A 27,441-nucleotide genomic window follows, 5' to 3' on the forward strand; every position below is an offset into this window, starting at 1 on the left:
ATTTTTTTTTTTTTTTGAATTGGAGTCTCACTCTGTCACCCAGGCTGGAGGGCAGTGGCACGCTGCTCATTACCACCGTAACCTCGATCTGCTGGGCTCAGGCGATCCTTCCGCCTCAGCCTTTCAAGTAGCTGGAACTACAGGCATGCACCACCATGTCCAGCTAATTTTTTTTTTTTTATTGTAGAGATGAGGTCTTGCCAAGTTGCCCAGGCTGATTTTGAACCCACAGGCTCAGGTAATCCTCTCATCTCAGCCTCCCAAAGTGCTGGGATTATAGACGTAACCACCATGCCCAGCCAAGAAATCTGTATTAATAGGACATTAGATTATGCATTTCTTGAGGGAGGGATCTTGTTTTGTAGCTTAGAGTCTAATTCGTGGTAGGTAATTATTAAATGCTTATTGAATGGATAAATATATCTTTGCTCCCTTGGTTTAAGTTCCTTAAATCTAATGGTTGGTTTGGAAATATTTTTTGGGGCTTGTTTTGGCAGCTAAGGCCTAGCAGAATATGTATGAGAAAGTCCTGTGGGTTTCTTGCTGTAGTGGCTATGGATACTATTTTGCACATGCTATTTCTTAGAAATATTCTTCAAAATGATTCAGAGTACTTTTCAAAGGAAGGATTGAAGGGAGTTGGCTTATATAACATGGGGCAGGATGGAAGGAGGTATGTAAAACAGTCCTAAGTTAATGGGCACATAGGAGCCTGTTATATACCACGTTCCTTTTCTCCAGGAAGGTCCTGTTCTCTCTCTGCTTTGGATGAGAGAGAAACATGAGCTTACTTTATTTTCTATTTTTTTTTTTTTTGAGTTGGTGTCTTACTCTGTAACTCAGGCTGGAGTGCAATGGCACGATCACAGCTCATCACATCCTCAACCTCCTAGGCTCTGGTGATCCTGCTGCCTCATCCTCCTGAGTAGCTGGGATTATAGGCAATTGCCACCACGCCTGGATAATTTTCTGATTTTTTTTTTACAGAGGCGAGATCTTGATTTGTTGCCTAGGCTGATCTTGAACTCCTGGGCTCAAGCAATTCTCCTGCTTTAGCCTCTTAAAGTGCTGAGATTATAGGCATGAACTTCTATGCCCAGCTGAGCTTACTTTAAAAAGTACTTTGTCTCTGCTTAACATAGTAAGAGGGAAGATGTCACTTATTTCATAGTTAAACTTGTCATGGCTGCCTTGTACACATATAGAAGTGGAAAAATAGAATGAAGTACTTACTGTTTTTTATACCTTGGGCGGCTGTGACTCAGTGCTGGATTTTTAGTCAAGAACCTATGTGTATAATTTCATAATTTAGGCTAGGAATAACCCAGAGTAGCTTTTACACTAATAAAAGGATATTTCTTGAAGACTTGTGGATTTCTTTTTTTTCTTTATTACTAAACCAATTCAGTTTTTACTGATTGAGAATTATTTGTCAGTCTTTGATTTCTATTTAGTTCTACATAAAAAGAATTAAATATATTCTTACTGAAAATGAGTTACAAGTCATCCATCACTCTCATCAGTTTCTGTGTTATGAAACTGTACCTGACTGCAATGGTAAACCATATGAAAATAAAAAAGGAAATCCTCTGTATTTTTCAGAGCAATGGGAAAAGCATAGATCAACAATATTCATTTAAGTAAATGAAATAGTCTTTATTCAATAAAGAAGTAATTTTTCTGCCAACAGTAATTGATTTGACATTGCTAGTGATTTTAGTGAATTGAGCCACTGCAAGATACTCATTATATGAAAATTTTATCCTGCTCATGTAAAACTCACTATTTCCAATAGTTCTGACATTATGTATTCATGTTTGTACTGAAGTAAGCAAATTTAAATTTATGCTTATTGTTAAGAGAGATACCTAAGTAGATGGATAAAAGAAATTAATCTTTGACCTGTTTTATAGTGAGCTGATCCAGTTTATTACTACTGGTCCTGTTATTGCCATGGAGATTTTAAGAGATGATGCTATATGCGAATGGAAAAGATTACTTGGACCTGCAAACTCTGGGGTGGCACGCACAGATGCTTCTGGAAGCATTAGAGCCCTCTTTGGAACAGATGGCATTAGAAATGCAGCTCATGGCCCTGATGCTTTTGCTTCTGCTGCCAGAGTAAGGTGTTTTAAAAATATTTTAATTCTGTTTTAGTTTGATTAAATGTTTTACATTAAAGTAAAGCATTTCTGTCACTGGTGACTTAGGATGAATTTGTACATCTGATCTAGCAATAGAGAAAGCCTTTGACATTTTGCCTAGGATCAAACAGTGTTTCAATATTTTTCCTCTGTGAACTGGTAACCTGGTCACGGTCAAGGTAAGTTTTTTTTCAATTAAAACACTTATTCTGTTTCTTGTTCCAAAGATTTAAATAACAGAGGATCTTAAATGTTTTAATTATTGAATTGATGTACTAGTTTTATGGACACTAGATATTCAAAAAGAAGACATCTTTTGATATATTCACGCCGGGCTCGGTGGCTCAGCCTGTAATCCCGCGCTTTGGGAGGCTGAGGTGAGTGATTTGCCTGAGCCTGTGGGCTTGAGACCCGCCTGGGCAACTTGGCGAGACCTCATCTCTACAGTAAATCAAAAAATTAGCCGGGTGTGGTAGCGCGTGTCTGTAGTTCCAGCTACTTGGAAGGCTGAGGCAGAAGGGTTGCCGGAGCCCAGCAGGTCGAGCTTGCTGTGGCTGGGAGTGGCCACTGCACTCCAGTCTGGGCGACAGAGTGAGACTCCAACTCAAAAAAAAAAAAAAAAAAGGTATATTCTCTTTGATTCCAATCTAACACTGTACTTTCAAACTTAATGTTCTTTTATTTTTCTATATGTAGTTAGTGTTTATGAGAAAGTTTTCTTACAAGTACTCTTCTTTTGAAATCTACATAATAAAGTATTACATTAGATTTATACTGAGGTTGAATTAACAAAATGCAAGTTTATTCTTTGCATTGTGAGAATTTTCTTAGCTAAATTAAGGTAGTTTTTAATCTGGTCATATTTGCAATTAAGTAACATTAGTCTTATAATAATTGATTTTTTATTTTTCTTACAACTTTATCAGCAGATTCTTTCAGCTCTATTTTTAAAATAGATCCTGAATCTGATCTTTGTGGTATAATTTGCTGTTTTATTTTGCCAGGACTACTGCAATATTCTTCTAATTCTTCTTTGCTCTTCACTTACTCGCAATTTATGAAAATTTTACCTTGCCCAAGTAAACGTTAAGTATACCTAGTGATCTTTTAAAGACAAATCAGGTTAACATTCACTTGTTGAAAACCCTTCAGTGAATTTCTATTTCTTTTTTTTTTTTTAAGTGTTAAACATATTGGTTAACTTTATTTAATTATTTCATATTATACTTATGTCATGACATCACATTCCCCTGGATTAATACACATTGATCCACTGAAAATAAAATAAAATTGTATAAAAACAGCTCTGAAGCTGTAACTTGAGGTTTGGGAATGATTATAAACTTTCTCCTTTTTGATGTAATTATTATTTTTTCTTGCTACAATTTTAAAAAAAATTTTATTTTAAAGATGTGGGGTACAATTCTGGATTAGGTATATAAGTGGTCATCATACAGATAAAGTTTGGGCCTCCCTTTGGTCCCCACTTAGCCTGGTTTGAGATAAGTTACCCTTATTGATGCTATGTGCCCTCTCCCTTTCCCTCCACTGGCAGTTTCTGGCTACTGCCAATCCCTTTCTTATAGTATGATAAATGTTCAGAATCCGCTTATGAGTGAGAACATGCGGTACTTAGTTCTTTGTTTCTATGATAAATCACTGAGTATTATAGACTCTAAATCCAGCCAAGTTGCACAATTTACAGTCGCAAAAACATGGAACCAACCATGCTGTGCATTGAAACTGGGCTAGATAAAAAAAAGAAATGTGGTACCATAATTTCTATTTCTTGTTGAATAAAGCCTAAATTCTTTCTTGTAGCCTCCAATGCTCTACCTGATTTGGCTACTATCTAGCTCTCTAACATTTTCTTCAACCAGGCACAGTGATCATCTTGCTATTCCTTGAATAGCATATTTCTGCTTGGAATAGTCAACTAGCAGCAAAGAGGGCAGTGTGATTACATGGGAATGAGGGGGAGATGGGGTGATGAGGTCACAGAAGTACTCATGGGAGAGATCATCTGGTCTTATAGGCCATAATAATAATTTTGGATTTTTCTCTAAGAAAAATGGAGGGCCATTTTAGGGTTTTGAGTAAAGGACTGACATGTTTGGGCTGCAGTTTAAAAGGATCGTTCTGACTGTTGCATTGAGAATGGCTGTAGAGGGCAAGAGGAGTAACGGAGAATCTAGTCAAGGAATAATCCAGAGAGATGATGACTTGGACCAGTGTGTTAGCAATGAGAAAAGTGCACAAGTATATTTTAAAATATATTTTATTGGTTGAAGATTAAATGAACAAGATTTTCTGATAGATGAAATGCAGAGGATGAAAAAAAGATCTATCAAGGTTTACTCCAAAGTTCTTATCCTGCAACTGAATGGATAAATTTACATAAACCAAAATGAGAAAGGCTCTGGCTAGAGTGAGTATGTGTAGAAAATGAGGAGTCACATTTTGGATATATACAAACGACATTTTTTAAAAATGCTATTTTTTAAATTTTAGAATTGTGAGGTACACTTGGGAATTTACTATATAAGTAGGATGCATGCAGGTGAAGTTTGGGCTTCTAGCTGACCCTCTCTCCCCCTGATAGTGAACCAGGTACCCAGTGTGTTGCCACATGCCCTTTCCCTCCACTATCCCTCCATCTCCTAGCAATGTTCATCATCTGACGATCCCACCCTTATGCTAGTGTTACCAGTGATCAGGACCCAATTGTGAGTGGGAACATGTATTATTTAGTTCTTTGTTTCTGTGATAGTTCACTCAGAATGATTGTCTCCAGGTGCATCCAAGTTACTTTGAAGGCCATGATTTTCTTCTTTATGGCTGCATAATATTCCACATTTTCTTTATCTAGTCCACTGGATAAAGAGCATCTGGGTTGGTTCCATTTTATAGAAAATATGTACCACATTTTCTTTATCCAGTCCACTGTCAATGAGCATCTGGGTTGGTTCCATGTTTTTGCTATTGTGGATAGTGTTGTAATAAACATGTGTGTGCAGGTATCTTTTTAGTGGTGCAATTTATGTTCCTCTGAGTATATATAATTCCAGGAGAGGGATTGCTGGATTGTATGGAAGCTTAATTTTTGGTTATTTCAGAAATTGCCACACTGCTTACCACAGAGGTTGAACCAGCTTACATTCCCACCAACAGTGTAGAAGTGTCCCCTTTCCCTGTAGCCGCATTGGCACCTGTTGTTTTTTTGTTGTATTAATGATGGCCAACCTTACCGGTGTTAGGTGGTATCTCACAGTAGTTTTGATTTGCATTTCTCTGATGACTAGTGAGGCTGAGCATTTTTTCATGTGTTTATCAGCTGCTTGTATGTCATCCTTTGATAAGTGCCTGTTCATGTCCCTTGCCCACTTTTTAATGGGGTTGTTTGTTTTTTTCCTGTTGATTCATTTGAGTTTCTTGTAGATCCTGATGTTAGGCCTTTGTCAAATGCCTAGCTTGCAAATATTTTTTACCCATTCCGTGGGATGTCTCTTTACTCACTTAATGGTTTCTTTTGCTGTGCAAACACTCTTCAGTTTGATAAGGCCCCACCTGTCTATCTTAGCTTTTGTTGCATTTGCTTTTGAGGACTTTACCATGAATTTATTGCCTACTCTGATGTCCAGGAGGGTGTTCCTTATGCTTTCTTCTAAGAGTCATATAGTTTGAGATTTCACACTTAAGTCCTTGTTCCATTTTGAGTTAATTTTTGTATATGGTGAGAGGTAGGGGTCCTGTTTCATTCTTTTGCATGTGGTTAGTTTTCCTGGAACCATTTGCTAAATAGGGTTTCCTTTCCCCAGTGTTTATTATCAATGGTTTTGTTGAAGATGAGTTGGTGAAGGGGCCATGTTTCTATTTCCAGATTCTCTACCCTGTTCCATTGGTCAGTGTATCCATTCTTATACCAATACCATGCTGTCTTGGATACTGTATTCTTGAAATAAAGTTTAAAGTCTGGAAGTATGATACTTCCAGCTTTGTTCCTTTTGCGGAGGATTGTTTTAGCTATTTGTACTCTTTTTTGCTTCCATATGAATTTCTGTATTGTCTTTTCTAGGTCTGTGAAAAATGATGCTGGCAGTTTGATAGAGATTGCATTGAATCTGTAGATTGTCTTGGGTAGGATGATATTGATTCTTCCAACCCATGAGCATAGGATATTTTTCCATTTGTTAGTATCATCCTTGATTTTTTTGAGCAGTGTTTTGTAGTTTTCATTGTAAAAATTGTAAAACTTCTTTGGTTAGGTGGATGCCAAGGTATTGTATTTTTGTGTGTGTCTATTGTGAATGGGATTGTGTTTTTTAGCTCATTCTCAGCCTGCTTGTTGTTGGCAGTGTAGAGATGCAACTGTCTTTTTGCATGTTGATTTTGTATCTTGAGACTTTACCAAAGTTGTTTTTCAGTGAGACGAAGTTTTTGTCAGACTCTGTAGGATTTTCTAGGTATAGAACCATACAACTGCAAAGAGGGATAATTTAACTTTCTTTTTTCTCTTTGGAAACCGCTGATTTCCTTGTCCTGCCTTATTGCTCTGGCTCCGTCTTCCAGTACTGTGTTGAATAGGAGGGTTGAGAGTGGACATCCTTGTGTTGCTCCAATTCTTAGGGAGAATGCTTCCAGCTTCTGCCCATTATGCATGATGTTGGTTGCAGGTTTGTCGTAACTAACTCTTACTGTTTTGAGGAATGTTTCTTTGATGCCAAGGTGTTAAAGGGTTTTTATCAAGAAGTGAAGCTGAATTTTATCAAATCTGCATTTAATGAGATAATCATATGATTCTTGGTTTGACACCTGTTAATATACTGAATTACACTTACAGACTTGCATCCCAAGAATGAAGCTCACCTGGTCATGATGGATAATCCTTGAAATGTGTTGTTGGATATGGTCTGCTAGAATCTTGGTGAGAATTTTTGCATGTATGTTCATCAGGGAAAATTGACCTGTAAGTCTCTTGTTGGGTCATTGCTAGTTTTGGGTATCAGAATGATAAAATGAGCTAGGGAGAAATTTTTCCTTCTCAGTTGCCTGGAATACTTTCAGTAAGATTGGCATCAGCTCTTCCTTGTATGTCTTATAGAATTCAACTGAGAAACCATCTGGTCCAGAGATTTATTAAAACTCAGTTCATTTCCTAAGGAATTCAAATGTGCTGAAAAGAAAAAAAAACAGCTTTATTAAAAAGTGGGAAAATCTATGAATACTTCTTAAAAGAAGACATATGAGCAGCCAATAGATACATGAAAAAATGCTCAGCCTCTCTAGACATCAAAGAAATGCAAATTAAAACCACTCTGAGATACCACCTAACTCTAGTCAGGATGGCCATCATTAGTAACTCAAAAAACAACAGATGCTGGAGAGGATATGGAGAAAAGGAAACACTTCTATACTGTTTGTAGGAGTGTAAACTACAACAACCTCTGTGGAACAGTGTGATGATTCCTAAAAGATCTAAAAATCGACTATCCATATGATCCAGCAATCCCCATTCTGGGACTATAGCTGGAGGAACTCAAATCACTTTGTGAAAAAGATACCTGCACACACATGTTTATCGCAGCATTAGTCACAATAGCAAAAACATGGAACCAACCATGCTGCTTATCAAAAGTGGACTGGATTAAAAAAAATTGTACATATGCACAATGGAATATTATGCAGCCATAAAGAAGGACAAAATTATGAACTTCGCAGCAACTTGGGTAGATTTGGAGTCTATAATACTCAGTGATCTATCACAGAAGCAAAAAACTGAATATCTCATGTTCTCACTTATAAGCGGACCCTGAATAATTATCATAATACTAAAAGAAAGGGATTGGCAGTAATGGGAAACTGCCAGGGGATGGGGGGAGTCATACTTCATCAATAAGAGTAACTGATCTCAAACCAGGTCAAGTGGGGACCGAAGCGAAGCCCAAACTTTACCTGTACAATGACCATTTCTAGATCTAACCCTGAATTGTAGCTGTCTTTGAAATAAAAATAAAAAATTTTTTGAAAGTGTCAGTTTCTTCTGGTTTCAACCATGGGAGGTTGTGTAATGCCAGGAAATCCTTTATTTTCTCTAGATTGTCTAGTTTATTTGCATATAGATATTTACAGTAATTTCTGATACTCTTTGGAATTTCTTCAGGGTTAGTTGTGACATTACCTTTTTCATTTCTAATTATGTTTATTTGGGCTTTCTCTTTTTTTTAGTCCACCTGGTCAGGGATCTGTTAATCTTATTTATCCTTTCAAAGAACCATCTTTTTGTCTTGTTGGTGCTTTCTGTGATATTTTTATGTTCTATTTTCTGCTACTGTGAACTTATCTTAGTGATCTAGATTTTTCTACTGAAATTAGTACTTAATTGTTGTTGCTTTGCTAGCTCCCTTAGGTGTGACGCTAGGCTGTTTACTTGCATTCCCTCTATTTTCTTGATATGTGCCTGCAGTGTTATATACTTCCCTCTTAGCATTGTTTTCATAGTATCCTAGAGGTTTTCATGTTGTGTCTTTAGCTTAACATGCTTATTAGTTATCCAAGTAGAAGTGCTGAACAAAAATGTAAGTATGGGAGTTTGGAGTTTTAGAGAGAATTCTGAGCTAAAGGCATACATATGGGAGTTATCAGCACATAGATGGTATTTAAAGCCATGAGATTGATTGAGATTACCAAGGAAAGGGTGTAGATAGTGAAGGAAAGAAGACCTAAGATGGATCCTTGTGCCCTTATAAAAGGAGGAGAAAGCAGCAAAGGAAGTTGAGGTGGATCCATCAGCAAGGTATAAGGAAAAAACCCAGAGATAATTATGTCCTGGAGGCCAACTGAAGAAAATAATTCTAAATGGAGAGAATGATCAGTGGTGTCAAATAAGGCAGATATATCAAATAAGAACAGGACTGAGAATTGACTTTGCAAGATAGTGACCACTGGTGAACTTGGTAAGGCCATTGTTGATGGAGAGGTAGAGAGAAAACCCTGTGTGGGGTACACTTAAGATTGTAGGACCTGGAGACAGTAAGGAGTTTTGCTGCAAAGGTGAGTGAATAAATGAGGTAGTAGCTATTAAGAAAAGCATGGTCAAATTTTTTAAAGATAATTAAGTAGTGTTGATGGCACACATCTCTAGTTCTAGCTACTTAGGAGGCTGAGGTGGTAGGATTACTGGAACTCAGGAGTTTTAGGCTGCAGTGAGCTATGATCTGAGTGACAGAACAAGACCTTATCTCTAAAAATAAAAATTTTAAAAAGGTTAGAAAAATTAAAGATGTGACAAATTGATGATGTGCACTGAAGTATACACCTAATCTCTTCACCTGGGCTCTAATTTCCGTTTCCCTTTGCCTCATCAATGACATCGCTGTAGCAAGCCTCTATTTTTCCTATCTTGGCTGTGATTTTGTAAAGCAAATTTGATGAAATGGTTAAGGGAGGTAAAGGAATATGCAGGAAAGTTACTATAGTCTTTGACCATATCTTAGTACTATTACTGTACATGTCGTATTATTTTCTATAGTTAAATTACCAGTCATTTTAAGGTACTAAAATGATAGACATAAATAATTAATGCAGGAAATAATTGAGGCTGAACTGAAAGTCACTTACCATGTTCACTGATATTTCTTTCCTGTTTTCCTTATTATCACCTTCCTCCATCCTTTTCTTTGTTATTTATTTCTACTTGTTCATTTAATAAATCTGAGTATGAGTATGCTTGTCAGATTTTAGGATACTTAGGCTTTATTTGTGTTTATATGCTAAATGATTCCTCCAGTGACTTCAGTGAGGGCAGGGACTTTTTGTCTGTTTTGTTTTAATCATTATAATCTGTCTATACATAATAAATGCTCAATAAATATTTGATGAATGTGTGAATTCTGCTAATATTAGTCATTAAACTTCCTATCTACTTCCCATCAGTAAACAGTACTTTTTCCCAAAGCATTTACATTCAGATCTTTGACATAACATAAATAAAAATGGAAAGAAATGGGGAAAAAAAGGTCAGCATATGACTTGGGCAATTTTCTTCAGATTTTTACCTTACACTGTACTTTTTTCTTTAGGAAATATGAGTCTTGACTCTGAGTCCAACTATATCATATCTTTATTGGATAGTAATATGGGTTACTTATTTTAATAATGCTATTAATGCTGAAAGTAAGTGAATTTGGAAATGCAAGGGAAGTTTTATAAAGCTAACTTATCCTAAATATGTGAGTATGTGTTTCTATGCATGGACATATGTAATGCAAGTTTTCAACTTTGTAGAAAAATTTCTAACTGCAAATACAGTTTGCAGAAAGATTTCTAAATAATCTTTTTTTTGTAGTCGAGCAACGTTTGCAAAATTAGCTATTGTCTTAGTTGTTTTGTTTTGCAATAAAGGAATATCTGAAGCTAGGTAATTTATAAGTAAAAAGGCCTGTTTGGTTTATAATTCTGATGGCTGAAATGTTCAAGATTGGGCTTCTGCATCTGATGAGGGCCTCAGGCTACTTCTGTTCATGAGAAGGTGAAGGGTAGCCTGTGTGTGGAAAGATCACATGGCAAGGGAGGAATCAAGAGAGGAAGGAGATGCCAGGTTCTTTTTTAACAACTCATTCCAGCTTGTTCTTCTGGGAACTAATAGAGTAAAAACTCCCTCTTCTTCAATGGAGGGTATTAATCTATTTGTGAGGGATCTGACCCCTGACCCAAATACCTCCCATTAGGCCCTACCTCCAATGTTGGGGATCAAATTTCAACATGAGGTTTGGAAGGGACATATATCCAAATCATAGCAGCTACCATTATCCTTTCTCCTAAAGAAGTATTTTAAACATATTTGTTTCTATTTTATGCATTTAGATGTTGTTACCTCTTTCTGTTGTTTCTCCCTATATATCCCATTATGTGTATGAATTCTTTAGGATATACATATTCTTTATTGATCCTTGTCTTAGGAAGGGTAAGTGTTGTGGATATCATGTAACTGACTCTAGGAATCATGGAGAAGTATTATAGCTGGGAAAACGGACAATGTGAAGAAGCAACAACTGTAAGTCTTAATAAAAAATATAAAAACATAACAGAAGCAACCCCAAATATCAACCCCTTGAACTTGAGTTCTTGTTAGTTGCTGTTTAATTTTTTATTCTTATTCAGTCTACCAAAGCGTAGACTTTATTCACTATTTTTTGTTCCTCAGCTGCCTTTGACTACTCATTGGGAGTAGCTACTACAATTGGATCTTATTTTCATCTTTCCTGAAAATATTTTGCGAGAAGTAACCAATGTTTCCTTAATTGTAAAATTCAAGGAAAATTTGTAATTGCTTACGTTATTTCTCTGGTACATTTGACAAATTTACAGGAGTCTCTTTTTTAAAGTACCCCACCCTATTTTAATTCTGTGATATCTCACTGCCTTTTTTTCTCTGGTATCTAGCAGAATGTGATCTATGTCTTGTTGATTGACATTTCTTCCTTCACTTGTCCTTTTAGGTGTTGGTATTGTTCAAGCTTCTTTCCCTGGACTACTGCTTTTCCTGCTCTAATTCTCAGTTTTCTGGTCTGTAAAATAGATAATGACTCTACTTTCATTATAGTGTACTTTTGAGGGTTAAGTGAAACTATTCAAGTTCTTAGCATAGCACCTAGAACATAGTATTTAATGAATAGCTATTATCTGTTATTGATATTTCACTTTAATGGTGCTTCCCAAATCTATAGATGTAAGCTGTATTTGGAATAACATCAATATACAAAAATCAACAGTATTTTTTGTATACTTGAAATAACCATTTAGAAAATACGATTTTAGAAGTGCTTTCCATTCTCATGGTAAAAAGCCATGTGATATGTGGGAGAGCTTTGTGAAGAAAATTATAAATCTTTATCATAGACAATAGCAAAAGACATAAATTAAGTGATATATACCATGTTTATGAATGGGAAGATTTGATAACATAAAGATATAAATGCTTTCTAAGTTGATCTATACATTCAGTATAATTCCTTTCAAATTCCCAACACAAATTTTCAAGAAGCTTAACAAAATTCTCATGGAAACATCAAGGGCCCAAAACAGCAAAGACAATTTTGAAGAGGAGAAAAAGTGTGGTGGTGTGATAAGGTGGGACTTATTTTATGGGATAACAAGACTTTTTATACAGCTTTAGTGGGGAAAACAGTATGATATTGGCATGGGAGTAGGCAAATATATCAGTGTAACAGTCCAGAGTGCTCAAGAAATGACCCACATATAATGGGAATTTGGTGCCATAAATCAGTGGGCAAGGGATACTAATTAGTCAGTAAATTGTGCTAGATAATTTCATATGGTGAAAAATATATTAGCTGCTTAAGTATCTAGGATTCTCTTTAGAGATTCAGAATTAATATCTAAACAATGTATTCAAAACTGAACTGATAATAATTCACCAAACTATTCCTTTTGTATTCTGTATATCTCTAGCAAAGAAATTTTGGAACCAGTATTCTATCTTCTTCTTTCTTCATCTTCCAAATAGAATCAATAAACGGTCAAGTTTTTTTTCCCCTGAAATATTTTATTATGTCCTTTCTCTCTATTCCTACCATTACTATTGTAGTTCTGATTCTGGACTGGTATAACAGTTCTGGCATACACTTTTCTACCTCAAATATATCTTCTGTTTAGTCTTCAGAGTAAGCTTTTTAAAAATACTAATCTGTCCGAATCATGGAACTAAAAATATTTTCAATGATTCCATTATTCCTTGAATCAAGTTCAAGCTCCTTAACGTGGGTTTCAAAGCCTTCCAGTTATCTGTCTCCTAGTCTCTTCAACAGTCTTACACCCTACTTCTCCCTCCATATACTTGGCATTCTTGTTCAGTTGCTCATTCTGACCCTCTTCCTTAGAATGCCAGCTCTCCATGTGCCCAGGCAGTTTTTTGTCCTTTGAAACTCAATTTATAGTTTTTTGCATATTATGGAGACAAATTCTTTATCCAGATACATGATTTGCAAATATTTTTTTATAGTCTGTAGTTTGTATTTTCATTCTTTTAAACAATATCTTTAGAAGAGCAGCTTTTACTTCTGATGCAGTTCAGTTTATCAATTTGTTGTTTCATGTATTGTGTTTTTGATGTCACATCTAAGACACTGTTGCCTCACCTAAGGTTACAAAGATTCTATCCTTTGTTATCTTCTATAAGTTTTGTGGTTTTAGATTTTGCACTTAATTCTATGATCCGTTTTGAGTTAATTTTTATGTATAGTGCAAGGTAAGATCAAAATTTATAGTTTTGTGTATAGATATCTTATTCTTCCAGCACCAAATGGTGAAAAGACTGTTCTTTCTCCAGTTAGTTGCCTTTGCACCTTTGTTGAAAATATATTGACTGCATATATGTGGGTCTATTTCAGGACTCTGTTTCCTCTGTTTATCTGCAAGCATACCTCAGAGCTATTGTGGGTTTGGTTCAGACTACCACAACAAAGCAAATAGCACCAGAAAGCGAGTCCCATAAATTTTTTGGTTTCCCAGTGCATACACAACTTATGTTTACACTATATTGTAGCCTATTAAGTGTGCAATAGCATTATATCTGAAAAAAACTATGAACAAATCTTAATTTAGAATTAGTCTATTGCTAAAAAATGCTAACAATCATCTGAGCCTTCAGTGACTCATGATCTTTTTACTGGTGGTAGGTCTTGCTTCGATACTGATGAATACTGATTTATCAGGGTGGTAGTTGCTGAAGGCTGGGGTAGCTGTGGCGATTTTAAAAAAAGAGAATAATAAAGTTTGTTGCATTAAGTGAATCTTCCTTTCACAAAAGACTTCTCTGTAGCATGCAATACTGTTTGGTAGCATTTTGCCCATAGTAGCACATTTTTCAAAATTGGAGTCAATCCTTTTAAACCCTGCTGCTACTTTATCAACTAAGTTTGTGTAATAGTCTAAATCTATGTTGTCATTTCAACAATATTTACAGCATCTTCATTAGAAGCAGATGCCATCTCAAGAAACCACCTTCTTTACTCACTCATAAGAAGCAACTCTTCATTTATTAAAGTTTTATTATTGCGTTGCAATAATTCAGTCATATATTTAGGCTCCATTTCTAATTCTACTTCTTATGCTACTTCTACCACATCTGCAGTTACTTTCACTGAAGTCTTGAACCCCTCAAAGTCATCCTGGCTGGTTGGAATTAACTTCTTTCAAACTTCTGTTAGGGCTAATTCTTTGACCTATGCCCATGATTCATGAATGTTCTTAACAGCATCTAGAATGGTGAACACTTTCTGGAAGATTTTCCATTGGTTTTGCCCAGACTCATTAGAGGAATCACTATCTATGGCAGCAATAGCCTTACAAAATGTATTTCTTAAATAATAAGACTTGGAAGTCAAAATGACTTCCTTGATCCATAGGCTACAAAATGGGTGTTGTGTTAGCAGACATGAAAATAACAAATATTCATCTTCTTATTCATCTTCTTGTATGCCTCCGTCAGAACTCTTAGGTGGCTCAGTGCTTTGTCAATGAGCAGTAAATTTTGAAGGGAATCTTCATTTCCTCATTTTTGAGCAGTAGGTCTCAACAATTGCCTTAAAATATTCAGTAAGCCATGCTGTAAACAAATGTGCTGTCAGCCTTTGTTCTATTGATAGAGCACAAGCAGTGTAGAGTTAGCATACTTCTTAAGGACCCACTAGGATTTTTGGAATGGGAAATGGGCAATAGCTTCAACTTAATGTAACCAGCTACATTAGCCCCTAACAAAAGAGTCAACCTGCCTTTTGAATCTTTGAAGCCAGACATTCATGTCTCTCTTGCTATGAAAGTCCTAGTAGATGGCATCTTCTTCTGATAGAAAATTGTTTCATAGAAAATATCTGTTGTTAAGCATAGCTACCTTTATCAGTGATCTTAGTTAGATCTTCTGGATAACAAACTGTAGCTTCTACATCAGCACTTGCTGCTTCACCTTACACTTTTATGGCATGGAGATAGCTTCTTTCCTTAAACCTCATGAACTAATCTCTGCTAGATTCAAACTTTTGTTCTTCAGTTTACTCACTTCCCTTAGTCTTCATAGAATTCAAGAGAGTTAGTACCTTGCTCTGGATTAGGCTTTGGCTTAAGGGAATGTTGTAGCTGGTCTGAACTATCTAGCCATTCCACTCTTAAGTATTTACTCCAGAGAACTAAAAGTAAACGTCAATACAAAAAACAATTGTATGTGAATGTTCATTACAGCTTTATTTTTAATAGCCCAAACTAGAAATAACCCAAATGTTCAACAGGTAAATACAAAAACAAACCATGGTCTATCCATACATAGAATACTATTTGACAATTAAAAAAAAAATGAAGCATTTGTATACACTACAGGGGATAAATCACAAAATAATTTTTCTGAGTGGAAGAAGTTAGACAAAAGGGCACATGCTGTATGATTCTATTTATATAAAATTGTAGAAATTAATTTATAATGCCAGAAAGCAAATCCATACATATAAGGGGAAAGAAAGGTAGGAAAAAACAGAAGAAAGAGAGATTATCATGTGTAGGGGGTGCCACATGTTTATTTTCTTGATTGTGATGATGTTTTCACAGGAGTAAACGTATGTCAAAAATTATCAAATTATATACTTTAAATATGTGCAGCTTAATGTATGTCAATTATACCTCAATACAGTTTTTTAAAAAACCAATTCTGTTGAACTATTGCCAGTTTTTTTATTCTGGGTGAGAACTGAGTGAGCTGCCCCTTCCTTGATGCTTCTTCATGCGTGTTGCATACTGCTGTTACTTACCATGTATAGGAAGTGCTTGTTTGTACAGCTATGCACACTCTACTGTGGATGCTGAGAGTAACAGCCTACATTTTAAAAAAAATTACAGTCTTTTAGAATACAGAAGTAATACAAACATCCTTCAGATAATTAAAAATCATCAGTAGTCCTTCCAGCAATGTTTATAGTTTACCAATTTATGGCATATTCCTTCCAGCTCCTTTCATCATGTATATAATTTACATGTAAACATTATTTTATGCAATGTTAATTTGATTCTTTGTTTACATTTAATATTGTATTATAATATTTTACGTGTTACCAGATTACCATCATAACGGTAATTTTTAATGGCTACAGAATATTGTCTTACATGGCTATAATGTGATTTATTTCATCATTCTCTTTCTTTGGAATGGATGGGACATTTGGAATGGACTTTTTTGGGGGCCCCAATTTGGATTTTTTGTATTTGGAAATAATGGTACATTGATCATATGACTTCATATTCTATTTTTTAATGTTTTAGATTATTTTCTGAGAACAGATACTTGATATTAGGGCAATATGTAGAGGGGAGTTTAAGTATGTTTTTTGCTCTTTTCATCTGGGGCATTTACAAAAATGATATTCATATAAAATTACTATGTTTTGGAAAAATTGTTGACTGGCCACCATTTACCCAGTTTATTTAGTAGATTAATCAGAGATTCCCATGAGTTCCCCCATGAGATCCTACCACGGTGGAACTTTATGAAGCAGTGCAATTATATATTTTATAATGTGTTTAAAAAAGTAACATATTCATATATACTTATAGCTTATCATGTTGAGTCTGAATTTTTAAGTTTTTGGAAAGTTAAAAGTATTTATCCTTTCCTACTAGACAATTTACAGACATATAAAAGGCCAAGAGTAATAGCAGGACACTTAGGAGGGAAAGGAGCTTTAAACAAAATGTTTTATACCCTCAAATCACAAAGGAGCATAGACATTATCTTTTGTGACTTTACATTTGTTGTATGAAGACTTTGAATTAGTTACCATAATAGTTACCTAGTAAAAGTGCTCTTGCAGATGTTAGCTTAGATTAATAGGTGCGGCAGATAGGACAACCTGCACAGAGATAAAAACAAAGCAAAGGCATAAAACAGAATTATTTAGATTCACTAAGCTGTATTTAAATAAAATCTTTATACTCTTTGTCTTAAATAAATATTAATTTAACATACTAAATGGGTACTTGGAAAGCTGGTATTTCCACTTTTTAAAATTGAGCAAGAAAGTAAATTAGAGGAAAGTTGAGACAAAAATAATTGGCTAGATAATTGGGTAAATAATTTATTAAACTAGAGGTAAAACAATTTAGCATTGCATTTGGAAAATCACATGATACAAAGGTACATGGGCTTTGGAACCAGAATAACCTGGATTTGAATCCTGGTTTTGCTGCTTGCTAACTTGTAAGGGCCTATTACTCAAGCTTTCTAATTTATCTCATTTGTACATGCGGATACATTTATTTTATTTACCACATGCAGAATTTATATGCTTCTGAATTTCAGTTATTCCAAAATAATTATTGAGAAACTACTAGTAAACAAAACAAAGAACTTAAATCTCTTCTGATGGGGGGGGTGTCACATAATAAAATAGACATATTACTTGTTGAATGGTAAGTTCTCTGAATAAAATAAACCAGGGAAAGGGAATAGAAAAAGAACAGAATGGAGGAAGGATTTTGTGTTGAATGAGAGTGTGGAATGCTATTAACTATAAGATATTCAGGAACTGCTCAGAAATCTCTGTTTGAGCAGAATTAGAAAGTGGGGGAAAAACCATGCGAATATCTGAGGAAACAGCATTCCAGGAAGAAGGGGAATGATCCATGCAGAGATTCTGAAGTGGAAACATATTTGCTGTGTTCTGGTAGCAATAAGGAGGCAAGGCCAGTGATGATGGAGCAGAAAACTAAATGGTGGAAATGGCAGATTAGGGAAGAGGTGTCACCAGCAGGCCGAGTTTGTAAGAACATGCAGGACATCTAGGACTTTGAAATTCATTCCAGATGAGATAGGAGACTATGCAGTATTCTGTGTTGAGGAGGGGCAGGATCTAAGATTTTAACAAGTTACATTCTGACTGCTGTATCAAGAAGTGGACCAGACAGGGGGACATATATGTTGTGGGAAAGGTGGGAATGGGAGATCAGTTAGGAGGCTAATGGAGAGTTGGGTGGTGGCATGTACCAGTTGATAGATGTGGAAATGGTTAGACTCTGGATATATTTTAAAGAATTTTTTGATAGATTGGGTGGTGGGTGAGAGAAGGAGAAGAACTGGGGATAACGTGTTTTTGCTTTTTCCTGTGTAATTGGAAGGTTGGGGAAAATAGGATAGGAAAGGACAGATTTGGGGAGACAGTGAAAGCAGGAATTCTGTTTTGGACGTTTTAAGTATGAACTGTCTATTAAGTAGTGTTTGTATAGTTATGGTGTAGAGTGTAGGGTGGAGGTTGGATTAGGATAAAGACATGGGATCCATCAGAATATAGATGGTCTTTAAACTGTGGGACTTGAGATCACCAAGAAACCGAGCTTTGAAGTTCTCCAACACATAAAGGTCAGCTAAACAGGCGTAAACCACCACAGAAGACTGAGAAGGAACAGGCAGAGAGGTGGGAAGAAAGACACGTGATGAAAGTGTTCCAGGATAGAGGAGTGATCAACTGCGTCAAATACTGTTTGTTCCAGTAAGGTGAGATCTGAGAATTAACTAGTGGACTTAGCAACATGGAGGTAGTAAGGGATTCTGATGAGCGACTTTGGTGGAATGAGAAAGGCTGTTTGGATGTGAGTTTAAGAGAGACTGGAGAAGAAGTAGAGACATCTGTCTTTTGAGTTTTGTTGTAAAGGGAGTGGAGAAACAGAAACTCTAGAAAGGGCATTTGTGTTCCAGTTTGCTTCTTTACCATGCTCTCTTTTCATACCAGGTCTACTCCATTCCTTTGCTGATTGCCTGCCAGGCCCTGTAGGTATCTGAGTTTCTTTCAGATGTACCAGGAAGGATCTCTTAGACTGTGTAATCAAAGCCTCTGGTACAGGACTAGAAGTGGTAATTTCTGTTGTTATTGGTCAGATGGACTGACCAAGAAGAACAGTAATACAGGCAACAATATGATAGAGAGGCACTTAATGTCCAAGGAATAGAACATTTTTATTTTATTCTAAGCTGCCTTGCCACTGGAATCTCTCAAGTATGTACACTAGTATTTGAACAATTCCTTATCAGCCTTGTGTTTTTTTTTTAAAGTTCATTAGTGTGGCATCTTAATACATTCTATGATTGTTCAATTTTAAATTAGTGAAAAATGAATACAGTTGTCCCTTGAACAACATGGGTTTGTACTGCACGAGTCTGTGGTTTTATTTCAAAAGACAGATAGAAAATACAGTATTTGTGAGATGTGAAACATACAAATATGGAGATTCCATTTTCAGTACAGGCAGCTTCCTCAGGGTGAGCTGCAGGATTTGGGTATATACAGGGAACTACTCTCCCTGTATGCCAAGGGATGAGTATATTTACTTTGAGCCAGGCATTGTTTTAGGTGCTAAGGGTCCTACCAAGCTATGCAAGTTCCTTTCTTCAAATTTTTAATTTGGTAAAGGGCAAGTACCCAAATAACCATGACTTTGGAAGAGTACCAGGTGCTGACAGGAGACATCAGGGAAGGCCTCCTATAAGAAGTGGTATTTGAAGTGGCTATTAAACTAATTGGTAGGGTTCTTTGGAGCTTGGGGCAGAGGATTTTACTGGGAGTAGTAGAAATAGTAGTGAAAGCTTAGAGGCAGGAAATCATCTAGGTAATTAAAATAACTGATTAGTGTGACTATCTTTGTGGCTAGTTCAAATTGCTGAGTTGTCACAGTCTGAATAACACAGCCTGAATTTGGCTATAAAATATGGTATATTTGATTACATTTTCTACTAGGGCTATGGTTAGTTTTAACTAGCTATAGTTCTTAGTTTCCTGAATATTAATCTGTTTCTATAAAGACTTCCTAGTTTTAAGTATTGTTTCACATATTTTAATGAAAAATTTAAAATTAGATCTGTGTCTCATAAACTAATAATGCTTTGGAGAAAATAAGAACTTTATATTGATTATTTTTAGTATTCAAAGTTTGTTAAGACCTTGTCAGTTATAATACAGGAACAGAATGACACATATTCTCGTTGCTTTGATTAATTCTTTATGTGTTCTTCTGATTATAAGTCTTGAAGTAGGGTGAATTTAATCACTTAGTCTTTGTAAAACTAATTTTTAAAAAAATTAAAACAAATATATTATAAAACTTTAAAAGTAATTGCATAGTTCTTCCCCCCTCACAAAAATACCTTTTAAATTCAAGATAAGAGATCACCTATGTTAAAGTCATTTCTTTCTGTCTTTAGGAAATGGAGTTGTTTTTTCCTTCGAGTGGAGGTTGTGGGCCAGCAAACACTGCTAAATTTACCAATTGTACTTGCTGCATTATTAAACCCCATGCTGTCAGTGAAGGTAAGTGCTATGTTGGGGCAGAGGGTTTTACTGGGAATAATAGAAATAGTAGTGAAAGCTTAGAGGCAGGAAATCATCTAGGTAATTATATCCAGTATATACAATACTTTGTAAGTAGGATAGCTTATTTTGCTAAGGTTTATTTTCTTGATGTACTTTATATGTAGTAAATAATGTAATTTTTATAGTTCCATTTATTTTTGTCTTTGAAGGCATATGAATAAAGGTGACAAAATATAAGGGAAAATCTGTCTAAATCTCTGTCTTTGTTTCTGTGGATTTTTAGAAATTGTTGGGCCGTTGATCGTGCTGACATTGACTCATTCTGTGACAGGTCTTGATCCTTCAGTTTTAATCTGCCTCCTGTCTTTTCAGTCACATAACTGTGATTCATTTAATTCACTTAAATAGAACTCCTAATGTACAAGTTAAAACAATGTCCACTATACCTCCAGTATACTCTTCCTGAGAAAGTTAGAGAAATTTCCTTCAGTTTTCAGTGTCTGCAACAGTTCTTTGACTGGCATATTTATGTGTATAGTAAGTCCCTTACACATGAATGAGTTCTGTTCCAAGAGCATATTCCAAGTCCAATTTGTTCTTTAAGTCCGATAAAGTTAGCCTAGATACCCAACTAACACCATCGACTATATTACTGTACTGTAGTAGGATTAAAATGCTTTTCACACAAGTGATACATTAAAAAAACACACAAAAATGAAGAAAACACTTGTAGAGCATGCATGTACATGAACTGACTTACATGATTGGACATGTGAATGCACGTTTACATCTTTGAACGTTCTCAACTTAAAGATTTGTATGTAGTGGACTTACTATGTATATGTATATACACATGTATTTGTATGTACATTGAGAATTTAAAAATTTTTAAATTTTTGTCTCTGTTTATTTTTGTCAGCTATTTCAAATCTTTTTGGAAGTATGGCATACTTAAAGAGATCACCCTTAAAAAACTAGAATATACTACATAATATATAGAATTGAATGTATTTTTTAAATTCTGTATTTCTTAAGCAGTAATTCATGTATATAATAGGGAAAATAGAAAATAAAATAAAAATTACCATTTTCCTATTATCCAGAGATGGGAAAGTCCAGAGATAGTCATTGTTAGAATTTTGATGCATTTCCTCCCAAATCCCTTTCCTCTACCTTTGTATATATGTATGTGTGTACACTAATACACATGAGTATAATTGTTGATGTGGTTGGGATGTAGTTCCATAGGCTGTTGTTTTATTTTCATTTTTCTGAGTATTTTTGACTGCCCTTAAGTCCTCATGAGTATTTAAATAGTTTATTTAATACTTAATAACAGTCATATAAATGTAGTATAATATTTGTATACGTAGGTTGTTTCCAGTTTTTTTTGTTTTTTTTTTTTTTTTTTGAGTTGGAGTCTCACTCTGTCGCCCAGACTGGAGTGCAGTGGCTGCTTCCGGCCACCGCAGCCTTGACCTGCTGGGCTCCGGCGATCCTTCCTCCTCAGCCTTCCGAGTAGCCGGAATTACAGGCATGTGCTACCACGCCCGGCTAATTTTTTGATTTATTGTGGAGATGAGGTCTCGCTGCCCCAGGCGGGTCTCGAACCCGCGGGCTCAGGCAATCCACTCACCTCAGCCTCCCAAAGGCGCGGGATTACAGGCTGAGCCACCGAGCCCGGCTTCCAGTTTTTTAATTTTAAAAATAAAGCTTTGGAGAATATCTTTGTACATAAATATTTGATGATATCTCTAATCATTTCCTCTAGCAGTTTCCTAGAAGTAGAATTATTGGTTGAAAGGATATGAACCTTGAAAATCTTGTTGCATAATTAATAATTCTTCAATTATTTAGGAAGTATTTTAATATCTTATAGGTCTTTAGTCCCATAATTATAGGCAACTGACATGCATGATAGGTAACAAAACCTTATGGAGAACTTACCACCATGTGCCAGGTAGCACACTGTACCTTATGCATTATTGCCTTTAATCTTCACAGCAAGCATGTCAAGTAGGTGCTTATTGTTCTTTTCCAGATGATCAAGCTAAAGATCCATGAGATTAAGTTATTTCCCCTATTTAGAATAGGAAATCCAGGACCTAAACCTTGTTGGGTTTTTTTTCCTTAACCTCCCTGCTCTTTCCCCTATACTGTATTGCCTCAACAGCAATAACTACAAAAAAGTCACATGGTTAGTTACATTTCATGGGGAGTGATAGTAATACTTGAAATGGCTGGTGTTGAAAATCTATGAAAAAAATAGGGATCTTAATGCTGCACTCATTTTTCTTACCTGGAAATATATGTGTATGTGTGTGTGGTGGTGTGCGTGCGTGCCCACACACACACACACACACACACACACACACACACACAGGTTGAGTATTCCTAATCTAAAAATTCAAAATTTGAAATACTTCAAAATCTGCAACTTTTTGAGCACCAATGTGATGCTTAAAGGAAATACTCTCTGGAATATTTTGGATTTCAGATTTTCAGGATATGAGTACTCAACCCATATGTATTTGCAAATATTTCAAAATCTGAAAAAATCTGAAATCTGAAAAACTTCTGGTCCCAAGCATTTCAGATAAGGGATATTCAACCTGTACACACACACACAGACACACACACATGCATATAAATGTACATATATATGAATAATACATACACACGTAGTACACGTATTGAAAAGTTCTTGTTTATAGGCATCATCGTCTTAAAAAGCTTACCTTTGACAACTTACTATGTCTTATTCAATTTGATTTTTATCTGCTTTAATATTTTCTAAAGAAAAATATGATGCATGGAGAGAGACTGAAGTAAAGTGAATTAGAGTAAATACTAGTTATATACTTGAATAATTGTATAGATAAAGATAACTGAAATCTGTAAAATATGATGTCAAAATGGCTAATTTTATTATTTATCAGTTTTATGTTTGTGTAGGATTAAATAATTTTAGACTTTTAAAGATTAACTATATTTTATATATTCATATCTGATACATAACGTTAGGGTATGTCAATTAATTAAGGCAAAATAAATTTTTGTAAAATCTACTTGGATGGCAGAATAAACTTTAGCATTCCAAGACTTTTTTTTCCTTTCCTTTTGTAAACCTGTATTTTTGGGATATTTTAAGATCATTTTGAAGTGAGTAGTAACCCAATTCAGATTGAACTGTGGCTTTAATGAAATATAGTCTGAAGTCTCATATTGAATTTATTATTAGATTCACTTGCTGGTTTATGCTTATCTTTTTCTATAATGATCCTATCTTCTGTCATATTTGCTTTTACCTATGGTCTGGTATGGGCATTAAAGAAGATATTGAATAAATAGGGTTGTCCTATCTGTTGGCTGCTGACTTCTCAGTGAAGGCTGGAATAGCTTGTTGATGGAGCAAAGCTAAAGTTATTGCTTAATGCAAGAGGGGAGACCATAGCCTTTATGGAGTCTTAGACATGGCAAAGGGAGAGGTCATGGGTAGATACTGTAAAGTTTGGAGTCTAATCTTAAGAAATCCATGGTCTTTCAGTGCAGTGATCTGATCGAGAGGGCAAAGTTCATGAGATAACAGTTTAAGATTACTGGGAACAGTGCATCAAGGATCTTAACCAAGTCTTGTAAATACACAGCTGTTTGATAAATGAATTGTTTGCCCAGTTGAGGGAATATTGTGAAAAAGGGTTGTTTGAGTAGTCCATTGTTGGGGTAAATGGATTTTTGGGAAGTTTCTGAAGCAAATAATGAAGTTATTTACTGATTTACATCCTTATCTTTCTGGGCAAGAATTTCTTGGCACAAATAGTAGTCATGCATATATAGGCAACCTTAGTTCTTAGTCCTGTAGTTACTCTATGTGAATGCAGTGGTTTCACTTCTCACTTCTGAGAGAGCTAGAAATAAAGAACACTTACTTTGTGAAATAAATAATGGGAAAATAATAAGGTGTATATTTCAGGCATTTGTGGTCTTACGTATGCAGATTGAAATATATATTGTCATTTTAGGACTCAGGTTTTAAAAGGGAAGAAAAACAAGGTGAATGTTCTTGTATTATTTTTGCTTTTTAAATTTCAAAATTATGCAATGTGTTTGTTTTTATGTTTTCAGTATTATTTATATGTAGCTAGTTTAATTCCATCAATAAAATGAATTATTTTTACTCAAATCAGGCTGTGTAGGTTTGAATTCTGGCTCTGATACTTCCTAGCTGTGGAATGTTGGATAAATAACTTCACCTCTTTCTACCTTGTTTTCCTACTTGCAAAATGAAAATAATAGTATACCTTCTTCATGGTATAATGTGGTAACTTCAAATCTGATAGGGCTTGTACATAATGTTTACCTAGCCACAGAAGTCCTCAGAGGTCCAGCAGGGAAAGACATTGTTTTATTCAAACCTAAGGGAGGCACAGATGGTGGCAGGTTGGTGAAGAATCCATACCTTGGGGCAGTATAGCAAGCAGTTTTATAGGCAGGCACCTTAATTGCCAGCTTCCTATCCTCTGTTTACAATTACATTGATTAAGAATAAGGATTACATTGCATTAAGCTTTGTTTGGTCACCTGCATCCCATGACTCATTACTAGTAATATGCGTACCCTTCAGAGACTAGACTTGGTTAAGAAATCACTGAAGGAGGAGGGAAACAGCCCATGTCTGGATAATATCCCACTGTTCACCCCCTACATTGGCTTTTTCTATTGTCACAATCCGTGTAACATGGATCTTCCACAAGTTCCCTGAGGTGAATACACGAGCCAAACATTGCAGCTATCTCCCTCATATGGCATAGGATTCAAACAGCAAAATTGCTACAGTGATTCTAATACCTATGATTACTTTTTACCATAAAGAGCTTAGTGATCCAAACCACTTGGAAAAGGGGTCTTCAGCAATTTAAGAAACAGCTCTGATTTCAGTATTCAGGGCCTTAAGGGCCATAAACATGTTAAAATCATTGTCTGGAATGTATACACAGCATTCAAGTTTAAGCATGGCACAGGTGTGCATAGGTTGAGCCTACTTCCCAGCATTTCATTAAAGGTTCCATTAAGGTGCTCGATGCACAACAGGGCCTGGCCTCTGATCTCTGTCAGTATAGCTGTTAACCATCATAGCTCATCCCATATCAAATATCCCAAATAGGGATGAGTCTTAGTGATCTGATCCCTCACCAAGGAGAAAATATATTTTTTGGCCTCATGGTGTCCACTGAGCCCTGTTGACTATTCCAAGATGAGTCCCATTGGCGGAAATCATTCTATTCCAACTTATTGGCCAGTTTAATTCTCCATGGCATCCCTGATGTTGCTGGTATGGAGAACTCTGAGCAGACCCAGCATGCTGACTCATGTACTTGGGCAGGGATCCCTGCTCATTGGAGGAATTTATTCCCAGAGCCAAAGCTAAGGGTAATAAGATAGATGATTGAGAGGAATAAGCAAAGGTAAATCCTGATTATCAGGTAAAACACAGGCAACATTCCTATCTTGTGACAACACTGTAACACTTTGGGGAGGCCTCCTTGGCCTGAAATCCCATGTCCTATCAGGCTCAGGAGCCCTCCTGTCTATGACATGGAAGGATAATGGGGGTATCCAGAATTGCCACATAGAAATGATAATAGTCCCCCTTTGGAGTATTTGAGACCTGGGGTTATTACATGTAACAGTATTTATCCATTTTCCCATAACTATAGTACTATCACCTTTCCCCAGTGAGCCAGCAGGGAGCACCAATGGGGTTCAGATTGAACTTCCCAGGTCCAGTGGAGCATATTCTCAGGTATTCTGTCCTATGGGGCAGGCAGACAGGTTATTATTGATTCTCCAGTTTGGTCACAGTGGTAATTCTTGTGTCCAGATTTGCATCCTCAGAGGCTTTGCTCATAGTGGTGTCAACATATCTAGGGGTACTGGATGGCCAGCATGGGGTGTCTCAATGATAGTGTGGATAGCTTCATGCAGTCAGGTCATCCACCCCTGCAATGAGTGTTGATCTGTTTTTTAGAATGTCCTTTAGCATGCCATTATATCTTTCTATTAGACTGGCACCTGTGGGATTGTAAGGTAAGTGAAATCACCAGTCAATATGCAACTGCTCAGCCCATTTTTATACTTGATGTCAAGTAAAGTGGGTTCCCCAGTCACTTTCAATGACTTCAAGGTGCCATATGCTGCTAGGAGCTCTGACAGTCCTCTGATGGTTGAGCACTGTGTAGCTTGCTTGCTGGGGAAGGCCTGCAGGAATCCTGTAGTAGTGCCAGCACAAGTGAGAGCAAACTGAGCCCCTTCCAACACTGGAAGGGGGCCAATAGAGTCCACTTGCCAGTGGGTCAAGGGCTTACAGCCTCGTTCAGTATATCCACCTTCTTCTGGTGGTTTCCATGGATGCCTGTCAGCACATACAGAGCAATCATTGCAAACAGTCACTATGTCAGAGTATCTAATGGGAGTCCTCAAGCTTTTGTAACTTCCCAAAGTTTTCTGTCCAGTATGTTTTGCCGGAATCCAGCTCCAGCGGGTTAGGGTTTCCTGAAAGAGGGACGGCGTTGGCGCAGGAGAAAAAACTTGGACACTGACTCTGCTGCAAGCAGGACAAATGCTGACTTATTGTCTTTTCCAACTCCTTTTATATCCTACATGTTTTTTGTTTCCAAGGCAATCAGTTACAATTGAATGGACCAGATAGGCAATGTATCTTTGTTCATCCTGTTTTGATCTTAAAACATTATCATCCTAAACTATAAATTTTATAAACTTCTAACATTTCTTAATGATTACCATTTTGTAATATCTATACAAAACTTACGTATTCCTATAACTATTATTTATAAATCACTACCAAGTTCTAAGCACTATAATTATCACATAGATTAACAAGTCACACCTGTGACCTTTACACAGCAATTTGCAACTAG

General features: G+C 36.0%; 1 protein-coding gene across 1 annotated transcript in view; it reads left to right on the forward strand.

Annotated features, from left to right (window-relative positions):
- Positions 1-27,441, forward strand: part of NME7 (NME/NM23 family member 7) — a gene marked incomplete at its 3' end in the record, with an annotated part of 131,480 nt that overhangs the window by 57,306 nt on the left and 46,733 nt on the right. Inside the window, exons 6-7 of the mRNA XM_008067377.1 lie at positions 1,914-2,121; positions 20,395-20,500. Coding sequence (XP_008065568.1) covers positions 1,914-2,121; positions 20,395-20,500 — 314 coding nt within the window. The remainder of the gene's footprint in view (positions 1-1,913; positions 2,122-20,394; positions 20,501-27,441) is intronic.

This window comes from Carlito syrichta, unplaced genomic scaffold, assembly GCF_000164805.1.
Source record: "Carlito syrichta isolate Samal-C Ts95f unplaced genomic scaffold, Tarsius_syrichta-2.0.1 Scaffold309493, whole genome shotgun sequence".
Taxonomy (NCBI): Eukaryota; Metazoa; Chordata; class Mammalia; order Primates; family Tarsiidae; genus Carlito; species Carlito syrichta.